Source organism: Capricornis sumatraensis, chromosome 14, assembly GCF_032405125.1.
Source record: "Capricornis sumatraensis isolate serow.1 chromosome 14, serow.2, whole genome shotgun sequence".
Classification (NCBI taxonomy): Eukaryota; Metazoa; Chordata; class Mammalia; order Artiodactyla; family Bovidae; genus Capricornis; species Capricornis sumatraensis.
Window position 1 is genome coordinate 86,590,022 of NC_091082.1, and position 22,135 is coordinate 86,612,156.

General features: G+C 51.0%; 1 protein-coding gene across 4 annotated transcripts in view; it reads left to right on the top strand.

Moving 5' to 3' along the window:
* The window catches only part of CAMSAP2 (calmodulin regulated spectrin associated protein family member 2), a 97,148-nt gene extending 78,186 nt beyond the window's left edge, over positions 1–18,962 (top strand). For 2 of the 4 annotated variants that reach the window (XM_068986389.1, XM_068986388.1), the window contains 10 exons: positions 1,556–1,640; positions 4,409–4,491; positions 4,743–4,812; positions 5,062–7,159; positions 9,659–9,795; positions 10,390–10,610; positions 13,056–13,128; positions 13,869–13,984; positions 15,204–15,322; positions 15,941–18,962. In XM_068986389.1, coding sequence (XP_068842490.1) covers positions 1,556–1,640; positions 4,409–4,491; positions 4,743–4,812; positions 5,062–7,159; positions 9,659–9,795; positions 10,390–10,610; positions 13,056–13,128; positions 13,869–13,984; positions 15,204–15,322; positions 15,941–16,246 — 3,308 coding nt within the window. In that variant the 3' untranslated portion in view covers positions 16,247–18,962. The remainder of the gene's footprint in view (positions 1–1,555; positions 1,641–4,408; positions 4,492–4,742; positions 4,813–5,061; positions 7,160–9,658; positions 9,796–10,389; positions 10,611–13,055; positions 13,129–13,868; positions 13,985–15,203; positions 15,323–15,940) is intronic. The other 2 variants (XM_068986391.1, XM_068986390.1) reach the window with 1 other exon arrangement.
* Positions 18,963–22,135: the final 3,173 nt, after the last annotated feature.

The window sequence follows — 22,135 nt, forward strand, 5'->3', positions numbered from 1 at the left end:
CTGAATTTGCCATTAAGCCATGAAAAGGCTTGGGGGGGTGTGTGTGTGTGTGTGTGTGTATATATATATATATATTTAAACCTAGTAAGTTCTGTGATTGTTACAGTATCAGTCTATTGATTGCTTATTATAAGGACACTAACAAAGGGGTGAGTTACCATAAAGATCTCTGGAAATAACAGGAAAAAAAGAAAAACTTCTTACACTTTCTGTAAAGCAAATCAGATTTTCCACTGGCTTCCGTGGTAAAACCAGAGGTTTCTCTCTATGGGGAACGAAGAAGTCCAGCCTCAGGCCTGACCCCCGGGAGGGCTTCCCTCCGCGGGGCGGGGCTTCGCCTGCTGCCGGCGGGGCGGGGCTTCGCCTGCTGCCGGCGGGGCGGGGCTTCGCCTGCTGCCGGCGGGGCGGGGCTTCGCCTGCTGCCGGCGGGGCGGGGCTTCGCCTGCTGCCGGCGGGGCGGGGCTTCGCCTGCTGCCGGCGGGGCGGGGCTTCGCCTGCTGCCGGCGGGGCGGGGCTTCGCCTGCTGCCGGCGGGGCGGGGCTTCGCCTGCTGCCGGCGGGGCGGGGCTTCGCCTGCTGCCGGCGGGGCGGGGCTTCGCCTGCTGCCGGCGGGGCGGGGCTTCGCCTGCTGCCGGCGGGGCGGGGCGCCCCACGCCCCCGCGACTGCTCTGCCCCGCCGCTGCCTGCCTGCTTTCCTTGCCGCCACAGTTTTGTGTTTTCCCTTATTTCTCCGCATCCCCACCCGCTCCCCTCCTCAAAAAAAATCAAAGGGAAAAAAGAGGAAAGAGAAGAAGGAAGAAGTTGGGGGCGAACTCCGCACTCACTTCAGTGAGGAGAAGCGGCGTCCCTCAGCGCCCCCTGCGCCCAGGCCGCGGCTGCAGGACACGCAGTGACGGGTGTGAACCTGCCCGGGGGGAGGCATCACGCCACGGGGCAGGCCTGTGGACACGCCGAGCCCCTTGCGAAGGCCACTCGGGAAAGCCAGGGTCTTCCGTGGTGATCACAATCAGAGTCCTACACTCTTACTGTTAGCACAGTTTTCACATGCAGTGCTCTGTGTGGTCTCCTCGGTGAAGCCCACTACTCAAAGTATTCGACAGTTGTTATATTAGGTCTCAAAAGCAAAAAGCTAAATGAGAGTTATTTGCAAAAACGTAAACTATAGCTGTGCTTTAGTTATTAACCAACAAAATTCTGCCTCTTTGATTGATTACCAAAACACCAACTATTTCGTGGACGTAAAAGTGATCATGCGTAACAAGCTCTGTGAAAGCTTTTGCAAAATTGAAAACTCGTTTAATTATCTGTATTTATTTTATATTAAGCCTTCCCCCCCCCCATTTAGCCTTAATCAAGTGAATTTTATAGGCCAGAACACTTCCAAGAAGTATTTAAAGAAGATTTGTCCTTTTGAAAAACTATTTAAGGAGAAAACTAAATATACTATGATTCTCTATAAGGAATAAGAAAACTGAGAGTAAACATTTACTTGCAGTTCAGAATCCTTGAAGCGGTGGTGGAAAAAATAAATTCTGAGGTTTTTGTCTTTCCCATAGCTGAGCCTGTGGAGGATCCGCCGTCAGTTCCTGTCCTGAATGCTGCCCAGGAAGGCGCCCTGGACAGCTCTGACCTCACGCCAGGGTGAGTCCGAACGGCCATCCCAGTCATTTAGGAGATCAAGAGTATTACTACATTTCATGAGCGTTTTTACAGTTTCAGTTGAACTTTGAACTGAATAAGTTAAAATTAACTTACCCTATTAAAGCCTGTTTTTAGGTCAGTGTCATTGAAATTTACATGAACTGAATGTTTCATAAATAGGCTTTTATGAGTCACACTGAAAAGTGGGAGACTATTATCCTAAGGTCCAAATAATCACCCGAAAACTAAACTCTTGCTGCACACCTTGTTTATAATTGAGATCATATGGGGCTCAAATGATAGGTAATTCTTAGGCCTCAGGGGGAGATTTTTAAATCTATGAGACAGTTTTCCCTGTTTGGTTTGCTAGTTACTGCAGCTGTTGAGAGGTCACAATGGAATATTTATTGTACCATTGAATATTTAATGCTTTAGTTCTTAATATCAGGAATTGAATTCAAAGCCAGGTAAACATTTAATATCAGGATAATCCTGACTTCTGACCCAAGTATGTGATAGAGATATTAATTTGTTTTAAAGTGTTTTTTAGCAGATCCTGTAAGCACTTTTAATGCATATTTTTTAGAACCTAAAATGTGTATTGACTTTGAACTCCCTAATTTATTAATATATGATTTTTTTAATTTAAAACCAAACACTTTGTGATTTTTTTTAGAAATTCAAGCCAATCTATTTAAAATACATTTTTAAAATTATAAGTAAGAAATTGAAAATAGTTTCTGCATGAATTCTTGGTTTAACCTGAAAATGTGAACACGTACCGAAGCTGTCGCTCCTCCTCACATCTGAGAAGTTTCTCTCCACTGTGTCCTGACCAGTGTGGACAGAACTGTCATCACCCTCTTACTGCTCTCACAGGGCTTCTCATCACCGTGAGCCTCAGGGCCCTGTAAACATTTCCTGTGAGTTAGGAAAGCACATTCCTCCCCCTGCCCTCGGGTTTACTCCCATGGATTTTCTTTCTTCCGTTAAGTTCCCTGTTTCGTACTCGTCACTGAGGTTTACCACGAAGGAAATGGTGAAGCTGGAGTGTGACTGGTCCAGGAGCTGCTCTGTGGCGTCCCGTGAGAGATTTCTTTCTACACGTTACTTCCTCAGTGCTTTCTGGGGTTGGTTATGTCGTGACATTCCCTGCCTTGAAATTTAGAAAACACTCAATATCCCAGGTCATGTCTCTTGTCCTGTTAAATCTTTGAAACCTTCTAAACTCTCCACTAAAAGCCTGGGCCACTCCATAGCCGCTGTTTGTAGCCACTGGGCAGACAGCCCTCTGCGTCTCCGGCGCTGGTGAGTGTCTTTCCCTCAGGAGGGCTCGGCTCTCTCCTCTCAGGTGTCTGAGCGACCACCTTTCTCCTTTTTCCCAGCAGAACTCCTAATACCCAGATGGCTGTCTGACTTCTTTTCCTCAGTGGGTCACTGTGTCGCCCTCTCATGTCTGAGTTTCCGTGTGGCCCATGTGAGTTCTCCCACTGTAGAACTTTTGAGGAGGGATTCAAGGAATGCTGTTCTTCCTGAGAACGTTGCGGCCACATGTACAAGTGTTATCACGGCTGAAGAGTGATCTCACGAGTAAACAGTCGAAGAAGATGGCAAAGCAAGACTTTTGTAGCAGCTGCTGCACACACATGGCCACACATGGCCACTAGCGTGTCCACACCCAAACCCTCCATGCAGACGTGAAGTGAGGCAGTTACAGGAACATAAACAGTTTAGCCAGCACTTGGGGAAGAAGAAAAGAGTGAACGTATTTAATAACAACGTGCCTCGTTGAGGACACACTTGGTAGTCGGTGTAAGAAGAGCAGAGGCTTGGGAAGGCCACTGGAGGGGCTGAGACACACCCGTGATGGGGAGCAGCGTGGCCGTGTCCCTCAGCTTCCCTGTTACCGAGGACACGGGTGAGGGGACACGTGATGTGCGGGGTGGGGTGGGCGCGAGGGAGCCAATGAGAGAGTGGAGGCGTGCGCCTGCTGCGGGCATTGCTTCTGGAAAGCTCTGTGCAGCAGCACTCGCTGAGCAGTAGGATGCACGGTGAGGTTTGCCTCTGAATCCATCGGTGCTTGCTCATCTCCTCGGTTTGCATTAGCGGAAAGGCAGTGTGGTCACAGAGAGCTAGGTCACTGTGCCCTGCCCCTGGCTTGTTCTCAGCCCTTCTGACGGGCGTGCTGAGTTTCACCTACTAAGGTCAGCTGTGGTGGACTGAAAATGTAGGAAGAAAAAGATTAAATTTCGGCCAAATGTCATCATGAACTGAGAAACAGACTGTCTAATCCCCTGCATTGACTGGAATAGGGTGGAATTAAATAAGGAGAAATGTAAGTATGTTAGAGACATACACACAGGTCCGTGTGCAAGCAGGTGTCAGGCTCTTTGACAAGAAGTGATCATACTTGTACTTTTAGGAATTTAGATTCGACCAAAGTACTTCAAGCTGATGGTTTTCATTTAGCTTCTTTCTCAGTTTTTCTACTTATAAAATGAAAGTAATGTGCCATATCTTATCTCACAAGGACACTGAGTTGTACTTGAAAGTAGTATTTCAAGCTCCTGGGCTAAAAAAACATAAAATACATAAAGGTTCAAATAATCACAGCCATTCTTTGGTTTAAACAGTATGTTTCCTTAATTTTTTTTTCACTTAGGTTGGAGAATCAGAGGTGGCAGTGGTGTTTGTGACTTCAGCTGCTGTGTGTTAAATTTGTCTGAAAGAGCTAGAATGTGACGTTCTGCATGTCTTTTATGTTGCAGTGGGGAAGGAGCTGCGTTCACATACTCTCGTCCCCATTTGCCTTCCAGGCACTTACAGCCCCAGCCTCATCCTTCAGCCTCAGGTAACGCGTCTGAGAAAGCTCGGAAAGTGCCGTGTGAGTGGTTAACAAGAAAATGATTGAGAATAAACGCAAATAAAAAGTGTTCCGTATACACACCGCAGGCTTTCTGTTTCTCTGTGCTTGCTTTTCTTAATAAGATGATCCTCATTTCTCCATGTGTATCTCTTTACCTTGTGTGAAATCTGTTCAAATGTTGTAAGTTAAAATTGTTTTACACAATGCCAGTGACTTTTCTTCTCATGCATTTGAAGGAGGAATAAGAAGGTCTTCGTCTATGTCCTATGTCGACGGCTTCATAGGGACCTGGCCCAAGGAGAAAAGGTAAACAGGAGGCTCACTCTCGGTGTCCTCGCCTTAGCGAGAAGCACTCCTTCCCCGTCCCACCACCCCTGTTGCTAGCCCGGTGACGGAGGGCCGTGGTGACTGGTGTCCTGACAGCCTTACCCCCCGCCCCCCGCCCCTCCCAGGAGGCTGTGATTGTGAGCAGTGAGGGCGAGAAGAAGTCACACTTCTCAGTGATATCAGATCCTGTCTTTCCGGGGTTAACAGCCTTCTCTTTTTTTTTTTCAGATCGTCAGTGCATGGAGTCTCATTTGATATTTCTTTTGATAAAGAAAATCCTGTGCAGAGATCCACCTCCAACCGAGGAATCACTCGCTCCCTTAGCAATGATGGGCTCGCCCTGAGCAACCACCGTACAGCCAGGAATGCCCGGAAGAACCTGGCCTTCAAGCCAGTGGATGGGGAGGAGCTCGGGGTGGGCTCTCACGGCGACCTGGCCACCTACGCGCCCCGGAGCGCAGGCGCGCTGAACTCCAACGAGAAGACGCACTACAGGCTCCCCAGCGGAGCACTGCCCAACAGCGTGCTTCTCGACGAGCTTGGCAGCCAGGTGGGGACGCCGAGCATTGAAGAGGCCTTGCAGATAATCCATGACACCGAGAAGCCCGCCCACACCCCGAGGCCCGACCAGCTTGCCAACGGCTTCTTCCTCCACAGCCAGGAGCTGAGCTTCTTGAATGCCGGCGTCCCGCGCAGCCAGTCCAGTCCCGAGAATGTGGGGGACACGCGAGGGGCCTTGAGTCCTGTCACAGACACCACGGAGGTGGACACGGGCATCCACGTGCCCTCGGAAGACATTCCAGAAACCATGGACGAGGACTCGTCCCTGAGAGACTACACTGTGAGCTTGGACTCTGACATGGATGACGCGTCCAAATTCCTGCAGGACTACGACGTGCGGACGGGCAGCGCCAGAGAGGCCTTGAGCCCCTGTCCCAGCACGGTCAGCACCAAGTCCCAGCCTGGGAGCAGCGCCTCCTCCAGCTCCGGGGTGAAGATGACCAGCTTTGCCGAGCAGAAGTTCAGGAAGCTGAACCACACCGACGGGAAGAGCAGCGGCAGCAGCTCTCAGAAGACCACGCCCGAGGGCTCCGAGCTCAACATTCCCCACGTGGTGGCCTGGGCCCCGGCCCCTGAGGACGGGGGCCTCCCGCACAGCCGGGACACCACGCAGCTGCTGGCCTCCGAGGTGGTGCACCTGAGGATGAAGCTGGAGGAGAAGCGGCGGGCCATTGAGGCCCAGAAGAAGAAGATGGAGGCCGCGTTCACCAGGCAGAGGCAGAAGATGGGGAGGACGGCCTTCCTCACCGTAGTGAAGAAGAAAGGCGACGGGGTCTCCCCGCTGCGGGAGGAGGCAGCGGGTGCAGAGGACGAGAAGGTATACACGGAGCGGCCGCGCGAGAAGGAGCCGCAGAAGGCGAACGGGCCGAGGAGCAAGTCCCCGGCGGACCCTAAGGAGGGCTCAGAGAGCCCTGCAGGCAGGTGGCCACCAGCCCCGAGCGCGCCCGGGGACCCCGAGGGGCGGTGGAGCCCGGCCGGGCCCGCGGAGGAGCCGCCGCAGGACGGCGAGCTGCTGGAGCACACACGCTCCATCGAGAGGCTCAATGCGTCCCTGCACGCGCTGCAGCGGGAGATGCGGCGCCTGGCGCTGCAGCAGGAAGCACTGATGCACATGCGCGAGCAGCAGGCCTGGGTCATCTCCCCGCCGCCGCCCTCCCCACACCGGCCTGCGCGCGAGGCGCCCCGCCCGGCCCACCCGTCCCCTCAGGCTGCGCCCAGGAAGAGCGCGTCCTTCTCCGTCAAAAATCAAAGGACTCCCAGGCCCAGCGAACTCAAGATCACACCCCTGCACCGCACACTGACGCCCCCGCGGTCTGTGGACAGCCTCCCGCGGCTCCGGAGGTTCTCCCCCAGTCAGGTTCCCATCCAGACGCGGTCCTTCGTGTGTCTGGGCGACGATGGAGAGCCTCGGGCCCAGGAGTCCGGGCGCAAGGACGGGGCAAAGGAGGAGGAGGGGTCGGCGGGGCCTCCGGAGCACGGGGAGGCCCGGCCCCCGCCCTCCGCGGCCCCGGAGGGCCCGGCCGCCCCGGCCTCGGAGGTCGCGCACCCCGCACCCAGCGAGGACCCCGCGAGTCAGCCCGCCCCGCTGCCTTCCAAACCCAGTGTGCCGCCTGCTGCTCCTAAGAGCGCTAATCTGATTGAAGTCTCCCTCTCAGATTTGAAACCCCCTGAAAAGGCTGATGTATCTGTTGAAAAGTACGATGGAGAAAGTGATAAAGAACAAGCGGATGAGGACCAGAAAGTGTGCTGCGGATTCTTCTTTAAGGTAAAACCGCCCGCCCGGCCCTGGGCCTCTTCTTACTCCATGCTTCTGGCGCGCGCGCAGGCTTCTTGAGCAGCAGGACCTCTGTTAGGCTCTGCCCGTAATCCTGGGCTGTGTCCTGGTCCGACCCTTGTGGACTGCGGTTCCGGGCAGGCACTCTGGTTTCTGAAGCAGTCTTTCATCCCGTCGTTGAACGTGGGGAGACCTGCTGTTTTTGCCCCGTTTGTGTCTCTTTTTCACCAAAGCCTTTTGAGAACCAAGTGATTCACTCTTGCAAAAGATACTCTGTTGCCAGTTGATAAAAATGTTGGCATTGCCCCCAAATCTGTTTTTTTCCTTAGTATTGACCATCTTCCCATACACTTTTTGTTTTTTTTAATTTTAAAACCTGACCAGACCGAATCTTGCAAGACGAAACGTTAGAAATGCAGTTTGCACAGTTGCCCTGGAGCAGCTTCTCTGGGAGCATTGAAGAGAGCGTAGCTGACGACCCCAACCTCAAGGTTGGTGTTTGATGTGACCTACGTTTACAGGCTACTGAGCCAGCTAACCCAAGTCCTGCACAGTATCACCTTGTGATGGTGACATCTGGACACGCACCATCGGTGCTAGAACAAGGAAGGCCTCGTGTTAAAGGTTTTCTCCTGTTATCCTTTTTCTCACTTTATATTTTTCTGTGTTTTCCAGACTGTACAGGGAAGAATGGTTTTTTATCAGAAACATGTACATGTGCTGCTCATGTTTCTTTTCTTAAAAGGTTAAGAGACCAAGGGATACCGTTTCTAATCCTCCCAAGTTTAGAATGTAGATAGAAAGACAGCCTTCAGTGGCAAAAGTCTATACTTGCGGATTTCCTGGAGTCCTGTTGGAGTCAGAATTCGGAAGTGGTTACAATCGCTTGCTTTGGATCATTAAATATTGGGAATGGGTAACTTACTTTGAAGTTGGTTGTAGAGAGATGACCCTCTCAGCCCTTTTTAATGTTTAGAAACTTAAATGTGAGTTGTGTTTTTTGTTTCCCAACTGTGTGAGACTGCTGTTAATGTTCTTTAACAGACGGCTGCTGTAGACGGTAATGGATGTGTAGAGACCCTGCTACTGCTCCCTCCGAGAGGAGAGCAGAGGTGGTCCTCGCGTATCCACCCGTGCCCTCCTTTCCTCACTGTCTTTACCGCCTGGTGCTCGGCCCTCAGACCGTGGTCGCAGCTCAGCACGGGCTCCCCGCGTCTGCCCGGTCCCTTCTTCACACCGGCTCTCGGGAGTGGAAGTCCACGGGACCTCTTAGAGATGTCTGTTGGATAAAGTGCAGCCCCTCGGTGTGTGATCGGGGCGTTCCCAGAGGAACCCGCTAATTCGTGGGTCCACCCTCTCCCCGTAGCTCCCTTCCGAATGTCCTGTCAGGCTCGCTTTGGTCCTCTGTGTGCCGCTGCCCTGCGTGGTTCTGGGGGTAGATGGAGTGTCCTCCCGTGTCTCCTGCACCCTCAGGTTCTCATAGTAGCTGCTGGCCCGGCCTCCCCAGCCACCTTGTGGCTGCTGCTGCCACAGCTTCTCTTAGACTGTGAAGTCCCGCAGGCGCTGTGTCTTCTCATCCGCAGAGTGTGCGCAGCGTGTCTGGCGCGGACGTGTGTGTGTTTGGCCTGGCTATTCACAGGCTGTCTTCTGACCCTCCATTCTGAGCACAGCTGTGGCTGAGTGTCTGTGCCAGCACCTTGCTGTGCCCCTTCCTCCCCCCAGCTGGTAGGGGTCTAGAAGCTCCTTCACCTAAGGAGCCCCGTCTTTTTCACTGTTCGTGTCTTTTGTGCCCAGCACTGTGCTGGGAATGTGTCAGAACTAATTCTCCAGCTGGTTCCTCCTGACTTCTGAGAACTCAGGCCCTGAGAGTCTGCTTAGGAGCCAGGCAGGCCCAGGAGGCCCAGGGCCCACCTTCTAGCTAGTCCTGGGGTCAGAAGTATAATTACACTCGCCTCCTCTTCCGTGGGAGAGCCCGCAGTGCAGTGCAGAACCAGCGAGCCAACTGTCAGAACCTCCACTTAAAAAAATGGTGCAGCAGGAATTTTGTTTATGTGATACAACTTTGGGTGGCTGTTTTTTTGGTGCTTTTTTTTTTACTTTTCTACATTAAGCGTGTATTTTAAATACAACTTAAATGGAATTTTAAAATGTGTGGAGAAGCTCTCCACTCTGTAAATTATTTATCAGGGCCCAGAAAACTTTTTCATTTTTTCCCCCGTTTTATGGTGTTCTTTGCTGACTTCCTAAGTTTCTAAAACATGTAATCAAAGAAGTGTTGTGTCTTTTGTTATTTGTAAAAGTATTGCCTCTTTAGTTCATTTCTTCCTTCATCCTTTTGGAACATGTCCATTTGTGGTGGGGTTGGAATAAGATTCAGCAGGTAATTTGGATTCTCAGTTCTAAGAGTAACCACTACCTGTGGCCTCAGCCATTGAAAATGAGGACATTGGTACCTAAATGTCCTCCTCCTCAATGAAATTCATTCCCTAGGATGATCAAAAGGCAGAAAATGATATGGCCATGAAACGGGCAGCTTTGTTGGAGAAACGATTAAGAAGGGAGAGGGAGACACAGCTTCGGAAGCAGCAGCTGGAAGCCGAGATGGAGCACAAGAAGGAGGAGACCAGGTGGGGCCGCCGTGCGGGGAGGGCGTCCTGCGGGGAGGGCGTCCTGCCGGCTCCGTGCCGGGCGCTCGGGGAAACCTTCGCGGAGTCAGTGCTGATCTGGGGTGCTTCTTAGAAGTTCATTTATTCAAGCATTGGTTGCATGTTTTTATCCCAAGCTTGAAACATGAACTTAAAATAATTTTCCTGGGTTTTTCTCACACACACATTTTTTGAAAGTAGTAATTTATTAATATAGTTAATGACCGCAGTTGTCCCAGGCACACTTTAAATGGAGCATTTTCCAGGTGTTGACTCGCTTGCCCCCTCACCCCACACACACGCTCTCCGCCCCACACACACACGCTCACCGCCCCCCCACCACGCACGCTCACGCCCCACCACCACGCACGCTCACGCCCCCCCCACCACGCACGCTCACCGCCCCCCCACCATGCACGCTCACCGCCCCCCATGCACGCTCACCCCCTTACCCCCTCATGCGCACTCACCGCCCCTCGCCGCACCTCCCCAACCCTAACACTAACACTAACCCCCCTCCGCCCGCCCCCCCCCCCCCCGTGCGTGCGCAGTAAGTCGTGCCCGCTTGCTCTCCAGGCGCAGGACGGAGGAGGAGCGGCAGAAGAAGGAGGACGAGCGGGCGCGCCGCGAGTTCATCCGGCAGGAGTACCTGCGGCGCAAGCAGCTGAAGCTCATGCAGGACATGGATGCCGTCCTCAAGCCCCGGCCTCAGGTGGCCCGGCAGAAGAAACAGCGGCCCAAGTCCATCCACAGGGACCACCTCGAGTCCCCCAAGACGCCCGTGAAAGGCCCCCCAGGTAACGGGCGCGTGGTGAGGCGGCTTAGAGCAGACCCCAGCTCGGCAGTGGCACGGAGGCGCAGAGGGCGCTGAGCTGGGCAGGAAAGCTTCCTGCGAGTGGAGCCTGTTACACGTGCGTGCATATGGCCGACAGCACACCCGAGTGCTCACATCCAGCCTGAACACGAGCCCAGTGGGCGCTCGCCCTCACATACCATCTCCCTGGGTTGTCACTATAGTTATTCTGAAACTTAAGAATTACTGGGCTTATTCTATACCGATTTATATGCTGAATTCTATACTGAATTACTATAGTTATTCTGAAACTGAAGGAAAATAATGTAACACTATTTAAAGAGAACTGTTTAAAAAAATAAAATAGACATAGAAAACAGATGCCAGAGGGTATTGGGGTGTGGTAAGTGTTAGGATGCTGGGGTCACAATATACACATGACTGTAAATTAGAGGAACAACAAGAACTTACTGTATAGCACAGGGAACTATGATGGGAAAGAGTCTGGGAAAGAAGTGTGTGTGTGTGTGTGTGTGTGTGTGTGTAACTGAATCACTTTGCTTAAACCATAAGCTAACACAGCATTGTAAATTAACTGTACTTCAATTTAAAAAGTAAAGAGAACTCCACCTTTTGTAGTCAGTGAAAAGTTTTGATACCTAGTATTGGCTGAAATTAACAAATTGACTTGCTACCTGGGAACAGTTCAGTTGATCAGTTGTGTATGACTCTTTGTGACCTGATGGACTGCAGTGCGCCAGGCTTCCCTGTCCATTACCAACTCCTGGAGCCTGCTCAAACTCATATCCATTGGGCGGGTGATGCCATCCAACCATCTCATCCTGTGCCATCCCCTTCTCCCGCCTTCAGTCTTTTCCAGCATCAGGGTCTTTTCCAATGAGTCAGTTCTTCGCATCAGGTGGCCGAAGTATTGGAGCTTCAGCATCAGTCCTTCCAGTGACTGTTCAGGACTGACTTCCTTTAGGATGGACTGGTTGTATCTTCTTGATGTCCAAGAGACTCTCAAGAGTCCTCTCCAATACCACAGTTCAGAAGTATTAGTTTTCTTTATAGTCCAACTCTTACATCCATACATGACCACTGGAAAAACTATAGCTTTGACTAGATGGACCTTTGTCAGCAAACTAATGTCTCTGCTTTTTAATATGCTATCTAGGTTGGTCATAACTTTTCTTCCAGGAAGCAAGCATCTTTTAATTTCATGACTGCAGTCACCATCTGCAGTGATTTTGGAGCCCAAAAAAAGTCTATCACTGTTTCCATTGTTTCCCCATCTATTTGCTGTGAAGTAACGGGACCAGATGCCATGATCTTAGTTTTCTGAATGTTGAGCTTTAAGGCGACTTTGTCACTGTCTTCTTTGACTTTGATCAAGAGGCTCTTTAGCTCTTTTTCGCTTTCTGCCATGGGATGGTGTCATCTGCATATCGGAGGTTATTGATATTTCTCCCAGCAGTCTTGATTCCAGCTTGTGCTTTATCCAGTCCAGCATTACCTGGGAATTAGATATCCCTAAAATATATTTTATTATTCTTGTTAGTTTCTTTGTTAAATTTTCTTTTTTTTAGTTTTTTTTCTTATAAGCACTCATTTATTACCACTTTATTTTGGAATAATTAATTTTATGCTTTTTTTCTCTCAGTTTTGTTGAGATGTAATTGGCGTTTAGCACTTGTAAGTTTAAGATGCAAAGTCTAGTGATTTGATCTACATATATCGTGAAGTGGTGCCCACAGTAAATCTGCTGAGCATCCCATGATCTTGAATAGATAAAACATCTCCGAAAAAGAAAGGGACGTTTTCTTCTCGTGCTGAGAACTCCTGGGGTCCGTCTCTCTGCAGCTCTCGTGTGGTGTGTCACAGCAGCGTCAGGGAAATGGTAGACGGAGCACCCTGCTGTCATTGCGCCCCCAGGCCTACGTGCTGAAGACGGTGCCCCTTCATCCAGGCGCCCCTCCCCCTGCCCCTGGCAGCCACAAATCTGATCTCGTTTTCTATGAGTCTGTTTGTTGTTGAAGTACAGTTGACCTACAACACTGTGTTAGTTTCTGTTATACAACAGAGTGATTCGCAGTGATCACCAGGCTTAATCTAGTTGTCATCTGTCACTGCACAGAGTTTACGTAGTGACTGACTGCGCTCCCCGCACCTTACACGTCAGCCGCCTGACTCATTTATCTCGTAACGAGAGGCTTGTACCTCTTAGTCCCCTGCACTTATTTCATTAGTTCTCAAAAGTAGGCTCCTTGCCCGTTTTAAATAAGTTGTGCATACATGCATGCAAACATATTATGTATTAAAAAGGGAAAGGAAACTGTACAAGCTCAATTGTCATACACTGGTGTTACCTAATGAACACTCATCTCTAGTTGCCCCTTTTAAATTTCTAATTTTTGTTCAGGATCACAAATCTGTTGTGTCTTTGCAGTCTCGAGCCTTTCTCTGGCGTCACTGAACATGGGCGATAATGAGAGCTTGCACTCAGGGAAGAGGACCCCGAGGTGAGTCACTGCGCAGGTGTCTCCCTGAGAACATAGCGTTCTCAGTAGATGCACCATAATCGTGGGCGGTTGTAAGCTTTGCTGACTAGGACAGTCTGAGTGTCTATAAAAAATACATACATGAAGAGGTCTATTTGTCTTTCAGTTTTTCCTTTTGGGTTTAGAGTAATGACATCGGTAGGATAGTGCCCGTAACTTGGCCAGCCGCTGCTGTGGTGGCTGTGTTACAGCCGAGCTTGAAGCGGAGCGTCCTCGTGTGCAGCGTGCCAGCCGCTCTAGGTTCCCCCTCTTGTGACTTAGGAAAGCTCCTTTGTACGCTCCCTCTTTCTCAAGGTTGTGTTGGGTTGGCCAAAAAGTTAGTTTGAGGTTTCAAACCACCTTATGGAAAAAAACAGAATGAAGTTTTTGACCAACCCAGTATATGTATTAGAAGCTAAAAATCAGTATTTCCTGGTCTTACGAAACATGTTATAACATAGCACCCATATAAAAAAGTTCCTAGTGAAGGTCGTCAGGTACTGTCGGTTGTCCTGTGGGAACCTCTGTCTGTCCTCCACAGGTACTCAGGGGGGTGCCCACTGAGGTCTCAGCTCTGCGGCTGTGAACACGACAGAATGACCGCCATCTTCTTCTTTTTAAGCCTCTGAGTTGAGTTTGGTTGGCACTCACCTTCGTCCTCCTGAGCCCCAGATGTTTCTCCTCTATATGGGACATTACAGGGCATGTCTTATGTCATTCAGATCAGAGTCTGTAGAAGGCTTCTTATCTCCGAGCCGGTGTGGGAGCCGGAATGGCGAGAAGGACTGGGAGAACGCCTCCACCACGTCGTCCGTGGCCTCAGGGACAGAGTACACAGGTGAGTGCCCGCCCGTCCTTGGGAAGCAGTTGGGCGGGGGCTGAGACGTGGTGCGGGGCGCGCCGCCCGCGGAGGGCCGATCGGAAACGGTGGCTAAGGCAGGCGGCCTCTTTCAGGTAAGTCAGTGTCTGTGATACGCTTCCAGTCAGAGTGGTGGCGACTTGTCCCAGTTGAATAGCTTCAGAAAAATACCAATAGCCCTCAGCCCTCAGCCCCCCGCTTCTCCCTTAGAAACCCTGCCCGTCTCTGTGTTGTAGTCTGGGTCTGGGGCTGTCTCAGTTTGATCTACAGAGGTCCCTCCGCCCCACATCAGTCACGAGTGCGGGGAACAGCTCGGCTCCGCCAAGTGCTCCCCCTCATGAGGGCCTTCAGGGTCTGGAGCAAGCGTTGAGAGGCTCTGAAAGATAAAGGAAGGAAGGCCTTAGGTCCAGGAGGGTGCCTGGTCTCTCTCTGTTGGGGGAGGCGTTGTCGAAGGAGAAGCACGCAGAATACCATGTGGGTGAGAACTAAAGCAGCGAAGCAGGAGAGAAAGTGGGAACAGCCATGGAGAGGTAGGCGGGAGAGGTGACGGGGGCCCCCCGCCTCCCGCTGGCATCCGGCTGACCCCCAAGTGGTCCCCGAAGGCCCAGGGGACAGAGCTTGCTGACTTCCCCAGAGTTGTTTCCCCCCTACCCTGTGGCTCCAGCCGGCCCAGCAGCCTGTAAGGTCAGTGCAACAGCCGTGTCTGCCGGCCCCGGGGGAGCCCAGACCTGCGGGGCTGTCAGACACACAGTGAACCTTCCAGGAATTACATGGCTGCAGGACCACTGGTAGCTCTGAGTCAGCCATGGTGGGAGTAATTTATTCCAGATACAGGTAAACATGACAAATCAGGGCTAATTGTTTTCTCTTCCAAAGAACTGGTTTCTCTGCATACTTCCTGAAGGCCTCCTTGAGGAGGTGAGTGTGAGGGAGGAGGGGCCTTCTCAGGTGCAAACATTCCAGGAAAGTGGCAGAAAGTGCTGCCCTCCAGGCCGCCTCAGGAGGCTGGAGGAGACCGCGAGGTGTAACCCCGCAGATAAAACCATGTCCTGACGTAGCAGGGCAGAGCCTTCATGTTAGAGTTTGATCATGTGGAGACAATTGTATCATTTAATAATGCTATACAAATAGTACTAATAAGTAGTATTTCTGATTTAGCAAAGTTATTTTTACTGTTATTGTTATTAAATTCTTATAGGACCAAAGCTCTTCAAAGAACCCAGTGCAAAATCCAATAAGCACATAATACAAAATGCTTTAGCTCATTGCTGTTTGGCTGGAAAAGTAAATGAAGGTCAGAAGAAAAAAATACTGGAGGTAAGCATGTTTGCATGAAAGTTAGGGTGGGCAACGTCTTAAAATTGTAGGAATCTTCTCTTTCAGTTCAAGAAAAAGCACTCCTTAGGGACTCCTAGAATTTCAGCCACATATGAAGGGTGTGTAACTATGTTTTCATTATTAGACGGACTTAACTCTCAGATGGGATTCTGGAAGACTGCATATTTCATTCAAGACTAGGCATAGACTTAAGATGAAAATATAAAATTATAAAATAATTTCTTCCCCAGAGTCACTCAGTCACATTTCATAAGCGTAGATTACGTGATCTGCCTTTTTTAAAATGGAGCTGTGTCGCAAAGGAGATGGCCAGTGCCTGGCTGTCAGTGGTAGGGACTTAGCAGATCCCGCAGACCTTGAAGCTCCTCCAGGATCTTGGTTCCGGCACAGCCAGCAGGTCCTCAGCCGTGAGGGGCCTGCACACACTTCTGTCCCAGCGTGCTGGGCTTGCAGTACATGCCCCTCACTTTAGCTGCTTAGGAGTTTCTGTTTTAAATTACGCGTCACGAAATGCAGCACAGCTATGTGAACGTTTCGTGTTCAGCAGAGCGTTGAAGGGCTGTCGTTGTTGTTTTGCTTTTGTTTGTGATCCTGAAGGAAATGGAGAAGTCAGATGCCAACAACTTCCTGATCTTGTTCCGGGACTCAGGCTGCCAGTTCCGGTCTCTGTACGCCTACTGCCCAGACACTGAAGAGATCAGCAAGCTGACTGGGATAGGCCCGAAGTCTGTCACCAAGAAGATGATCGAGGGCCTTTACAAGTACAATTCTGACAGGAAACAGTTCAGCCACATACCTGCTAAAACTCTCTCTGCCAGTGTTGACGCGATCACCATTCACAGCCATTTGTGGCAGGCCAAGAGGCCAGTGACGCCCAAAAAACTGCTACCCACTAAAGCATAGGAGCTGGGGGAGGCCCGCTTCTGAACGTCCATGGTGAGTTTGCACTTCATCCCTCCTGCCTATAGAAATCCTTTCTAATTGCCGACAGACTCCTAGTCATCGAGACTGGACGTTCAGCCCTGTTGTCACGACAACTGGAATGTAGACCGCAGTGCTGGAGACACACCGAGGTGACAGGCGATGGCGGGCGTCCAGCTCACTGGTGCAGGTTTGCCTGCTGGGTTCTCGATGCAGCAAAGCGCTGAGTTCTCGCGCGCGCGCACTAGTTGGCGTGTGGCCAGGATCATCAGCTGTGTGTTTTTGTTTGTTGCTTTTTTTTTTTTTTAACTTTTTAATGTACATGAGTGTCTTCAGATGGTTTGTTTGGCTGTTTTTCTCCCCTGGGAGTTTGTTCCAGGATGACGTTTGTATTTGGTTTCATGTGGAGATCACAAGAGTAGGAAGTAGGCCTGCGGAGACACCTCGCGCCGTTCTTAGGACGCGGAGAGAAACACTAGTCCCGTGCTTCAGTAGTGTCAGCGCATTGGCCAAATGACCCTGCGAAGCACTTACAGGTCTGTGTTTATTATTCACTCAAGTATTAACGTTTTCCTATGAAACAAGAGGAGTTGTAAAGAGCTGCTATAGTTCACTTGAAACCACGTGAGCTTAACCAGGAAGATGTTATAAGAAGTTGCTGATTAAATCAGAGCTGTTTTTACACCACTTCTGGCCAACTCAGAATAATTTAGATTGTTCTTTTAACAAAAAGGCTTTCTGTCTCTTTTGAAGCATGTCACTTTATAAGCTGGCAGAAATGAACGACACTTGGAGTAGTCTGAGCCTGAGGACGGAGGACTTCCTGCCACACGCTCTCGAGAGGTCTTTCCGTTGTATTTATAACTGATACAGAGGTTATATTTAGAGTTTTTAAACATGTACAAAGGGCTACGTTTTAATTTTAAAATAGCTTCACATTCTTTCACTGATTCTGAGTTTTTCTTCTTTTTCATCCTTTTCAAGTGGGACAGCCTAGATTAAGCGCACACTTGAACTCTTCCCTGTGTGATTTTTGTTCCTTTAACAGTGCACACCAGAGGGTTAGTTGGGGAAAAACTTCATTCTCAGGAAAAGCCTTGAATGATTCTGTGACCTTGTTATGTTTCAGTGTTGTGACAACATGTAACCTTAGACGGAAAGACAGTATTGTAGCGTATATGAGATGCATAGTCTGTTTTCTTTAATGGGAAGTAGAGACAAAAATATATACATTTCTCTAATTGAGTTCAGAGAAATTAACTAATATCTCATATGATGATGTATCCACTTATTTCTTATTTTTTAAAGAGAGTAGGAGTGAGGTGTTCCTGGACGTACTTCTCTCTTCTTATAAGGCCTTCGGCGTCAGTGCGTCTGGGCTATCAGCATCTTCTCAAACGCTGTCAATATTTTACTGTAATTTATGTTCTTATATTTATGTATATTTGTTTAAACTGTAAAAAAGAAAATTTCACAGATCTTTTTCCAGTACCTGTGCAAGAAGATAATGTGTGTAGCTCAGAACTATTTGTGATCTGCTGTTTGCATGTACAAGACCAGGATATATGTAACTCTTATATTTTAAGTGTATACATACTGTGTATATAATATATGAAGATTAAAACTGAGGGATTGCACATTTTACCTTTCAGACAACCATTTCGGTCACAATTAGAAGGAAATGATTGTCAAATAGATTGACTAGTTTAAAAAAATAGTGAACCTAATCAAAATGTGGTAATAGTCAAAAGGAGAGTTAACAAGCCTTCAACATTACTAAATTTGTTCTTTTTAATCAACGAAATTGCCCTTATCAAAGCAGTCTTCTTGGTGATACTACTTGGCCATTAAATTTTTTTAAACTGAATGCAAGACAATGGAGGAAGTAACTGTGTGAAACCAGACAGGACCACCCTTTGTTCTCAAGTCTGCGTGTGCCCAGTGACGTCTGTAAGGTCTAAAGGGAGAATGTGAATACCGCCACAAGAGTTCCTTGCTCTCAGTATGATGGTTTACTTTATTCATGCAGAAGGAATATGGATATATTTAAGTCTGTGGATTTTTTTAAATTATGTTTTCAAAATTATACAAATGAGAATTATGCTATTTCGTAAAGTCTGGAGATAGTCATCAGCTTACGGAAACACGTTGGTGCTTCTCCTCATCGGAGGCCACGTTGCTGGATACTTGCTCAGTTGAGTTTGCCAGACCCTTGTCACAGTCACCAGTGCGGCCTGTCAGGTTCTGCCGTGCGACAGGCGCTGGGAAGCTTTTCATCCCCCTCAGTTGTGTTATGACTGTTACAGTTCAGTTGGCTGTTTTTAAAGCCAAACCCAGCTTTTTAATTGTGGCTCCGTGGACACTTGGGGCGATGCACAGTGTCTGGTGTGCTGCCTGTCCGCGCGGGAGCGTTGCTCACAGGTTTTTTACGATGCTGTGCTATAAGATACTGTTACATTTGCTACTTCCTGGCGCAGTGTAGTTCTTCCCCTTTCATTTGAATAAAAGCATGGCACCGAACGTCCTTTTCTGTTTCTCGACTAAAATACGGGGTCTTGGGGCTAATATTTGAACCTGGGCAAACGCATCACTTGGTTTTCCTGTCTCTCAACCTCTGTTTAAATTGAACAAGTGAGGTATTCATGAGAGGTGATTAATACTAGAAGTTGAATCCTGACTTAGTGTGGAAAGTCTGTCGCTGTCTGTGCTCAGCTCAGACGGTCTACACAGTGATGCAGAAACGTTTGTGCCCACCTTGCATTAATTTTGCCTGTATTTCTTCCTTTTTTTGGTGAATTGATAATTAAAATGCCAGAATTAACCCTCTGCGCCTCTACAAGTGAGTGTCTGCTGAGCTCGCCCAGCTCCGGCAGCAGTGGGAGCCAGGTCTCGACAATCATTCCATAAGCTTCACTTGGATTTTGCGGATTCTCCTCATTCAGACCAGAGCACTTACAGAAAAACCTAAAAAGTGTGTGAAGGGAAAGTGTTAGTCACTCAGTCGTGTCCAACCCCGTGACCTCTGGACTGGAGCCCGCCAGGCTCCTCTGTCCATGGGATTCTCCAGGCAAGAGTACTGGAGAGGGGAACCATTCCCTTCTCCAGGGGGTCTTCCATGGATTGAAAACCCGCGTCTCCTGCATTGCAGGCAGGTTTTTTTTACCACCTGAGCCACCAGGGAAACCCACCCCTTTCCAACTAAAGATAGTTTTGCCCTCAAAATAAGAGCGCTGCGGCAGCTTTTCTGGTGCGACGCCCTCTGGTTGGCGCACACTGTCCCTGGGGCCTGGGGGCAGCTTGAGATTGCGGCGGCTCTTCTGGTCCGATGCCCTCTGGTTGGTGCACACTGTCCCTGGGGCCTGGGGGCAGCTTGAGCTTGCAGACTGCTATTACCTGAGGGTGGGCTGCTCCCCTCCTTTCTGGCCCCAGCTCTCCTGCACGCAGAGTCTCCGGGCTCCGCCCCAGGCCCTGCCCACCCCTGCGCTTTCTGCCAGGCCTAGACACCTCCATACAACCTGGCCTCCCCACCACCACTGTCCGTCTCACCCCTCACCCAGAAGTTCACGGTCTTCCACAGCTCAGCCAGCTCAGAAACCAGTCCTCGACCTTCTGGACAGGTCCGCGCCCCCAGCAGCCGCCAGCCACTGAGGCCAAGCCTTTGAGGGGCTCCCTTCCTTCTCTCCAGTCCAGCACCGAGGCACCCGGGCCAGGAGTCCCCCCGCACATTGCACCCCCCTAGCCTCCATCCACCTCAACCCCTGCCCGAGTCGCCAGGACGTCTCTTCTGCAAGGGGGACTGGGGTCCCGATGCCCCCACACCCCTGCAGAAGCCCGGCTCGGCCCGGCTGTGATTGAAGTCCTCCCGGGCCTACCCGGCCCGGTCACAGCAGCCGGCAGGGGAATCCCCAGTAGACACTGAAACTCAGGCATGTGTGGCATTTCGAGATAAGTCATGAAGGCGCTGTGAGAAAAACCCAGCCATCAGGAACTTCTCAGGTTCCTCGGCTCCTAATGTTTGTGCCAAGTTGGGAGGGTGACTCCGGACGTCACCCGTTCACCGCGGTGCCCGGACACAGCCTCAAGGCCGGCCTGGCCGCACTGGAGATGGTGCCGGGTCTGCGCTAAAATGTGCTTCCCAGTAAGGCGGGGGCGGCTGGAGAGCAAGCACCCCGTCATCGTCGTCTTGTCTTTTGTTCACTGACAGGTGGGGTGTCCACCCTGCTAGGATGGGCAGCATGGCGTGGGAAGGGCAGGGTCGGGCAGGGCCCAGGCAGGAAGGGCAGGCTCACGGCAGCGAAAAGGCTGGCCCCCGCCCCGCGCCCCCTCCCAGCCGCCAGGAGGTCACTGGGAAGTGCTGGCAAGCAACCCTTGTGGGCTGAGAAATCACCACCCACCTGCAACTTCCTCTCCAAACACGCCCTGGGGCCCTGTCCTGCCAGGGGACTTCCCTGCTGCTCTCCTCTCGGGTTCCTGCTGCCTCGGGCTCCAGCCCCGAAGCAGGAGATGGAATCTCACTTTCCTTGAAAGCCACCCTCTTCCTCTCACCCCTGACCCGCCGCCCCCAGGCCAGCAGTGAGGTTGCGGCCCTGAGACACTTTCACTCTGAGTCACCAAAGCACTTCCCCAGGGACGCTGAGCCGTCCTACCCCTTCCCAGCCGCCGGTCTAGTTTGTCCCTGAGAGTTTCTGAAACCCTGCTCCACCCCTGGCACCCAGGGTGGGGCCGGCCCTGGGCTGGGGAGCCTGCGGTGGCGGGGGTGGGGGAGGGACCACTGCCGGCCTTCCCCGACACCCTTCCCCCCTCCACATGCCGGCACACGTGCGCGCACAGCCACATACACACGCGCGTGCACATACACGGAGGGCTCGGGAGCGTGGTGTGTGAGGAAGCACCCCCGGTCAATGGCCATGAGTGAAGGCAAGGCCCCCGTTTCTAGCGCCCTCGCCGTCCAGAGGCTGAGGACACACCCGCCTCTGCCACCATGGGCCGCAGGCCCGCGTGCTGCCACCAGCTCATGCCTCGGCCCGCTCAGCTCTGCAGCAGAAGCCCCCTCACCTGTGGCACTCACCACCGAGACCCCAGCCCCAGGGACCTGCGCTGGCCCAAACCAAAAGCCCCCAGGTGGGGATGACCTCTCAGGAGGTATCCAGGACAATCTCAGACCATGACCCTCCACCCACTGTATGCACAGACACCTGGGGCGGGGGGGTGGGGAGACAGGGCAGCCGAGCCTGCAGCTCCCCGGGGGGGGCAGGGCTGGACTGGGGTGCAGAGCTGCTGTGGGGGTGTCCCCCCTCCACTGTCCGCGGGACCCTCCCCTGTCACGCAGGCCCTCTCCTGCCTGCTCTGAGACGGGAGCTGGAGCCCAGCTGCACGTGGCAGTCAAGCTCTAAAGCGGACATGGATGCCAGCCTCTCCCACCAACAACCCCACCTGTTTGTTCACTGAACACACGCAGACACGAGGACACAGCATGGTGGGTGTGTGCACAGTGAACTCAACATCGCGGCACAGCGGGGTTCCTACAAATAGCTTTAATGTAATGGTGTTGGGAAAGTTAGAAATCTAAAGAAAAAAAAAACCATTTATGTGGATTTAAAAAGATGATACAAACTTTTAACAAGAAGATTGAAGGGGCCTCCCTGGTGGTCCAGTGGCTGACTCTGCACCCGCAGTGCAGGGGGCTCAGGCCCCACCCCTGTTCGGGAACCAGATCCCGCAAGCCGCGTCTTAAGACCCAGTGCAGCCCAATAAATACATTCAAAAAATAAAGTGACTGTTTCTAGATCATCAAAGAGAAAGTAACATTCTAAACTCTGAAATTGCTTAGAGCAACGAATTCCACTATGAAAAAGTAAAACAAAAATTTTA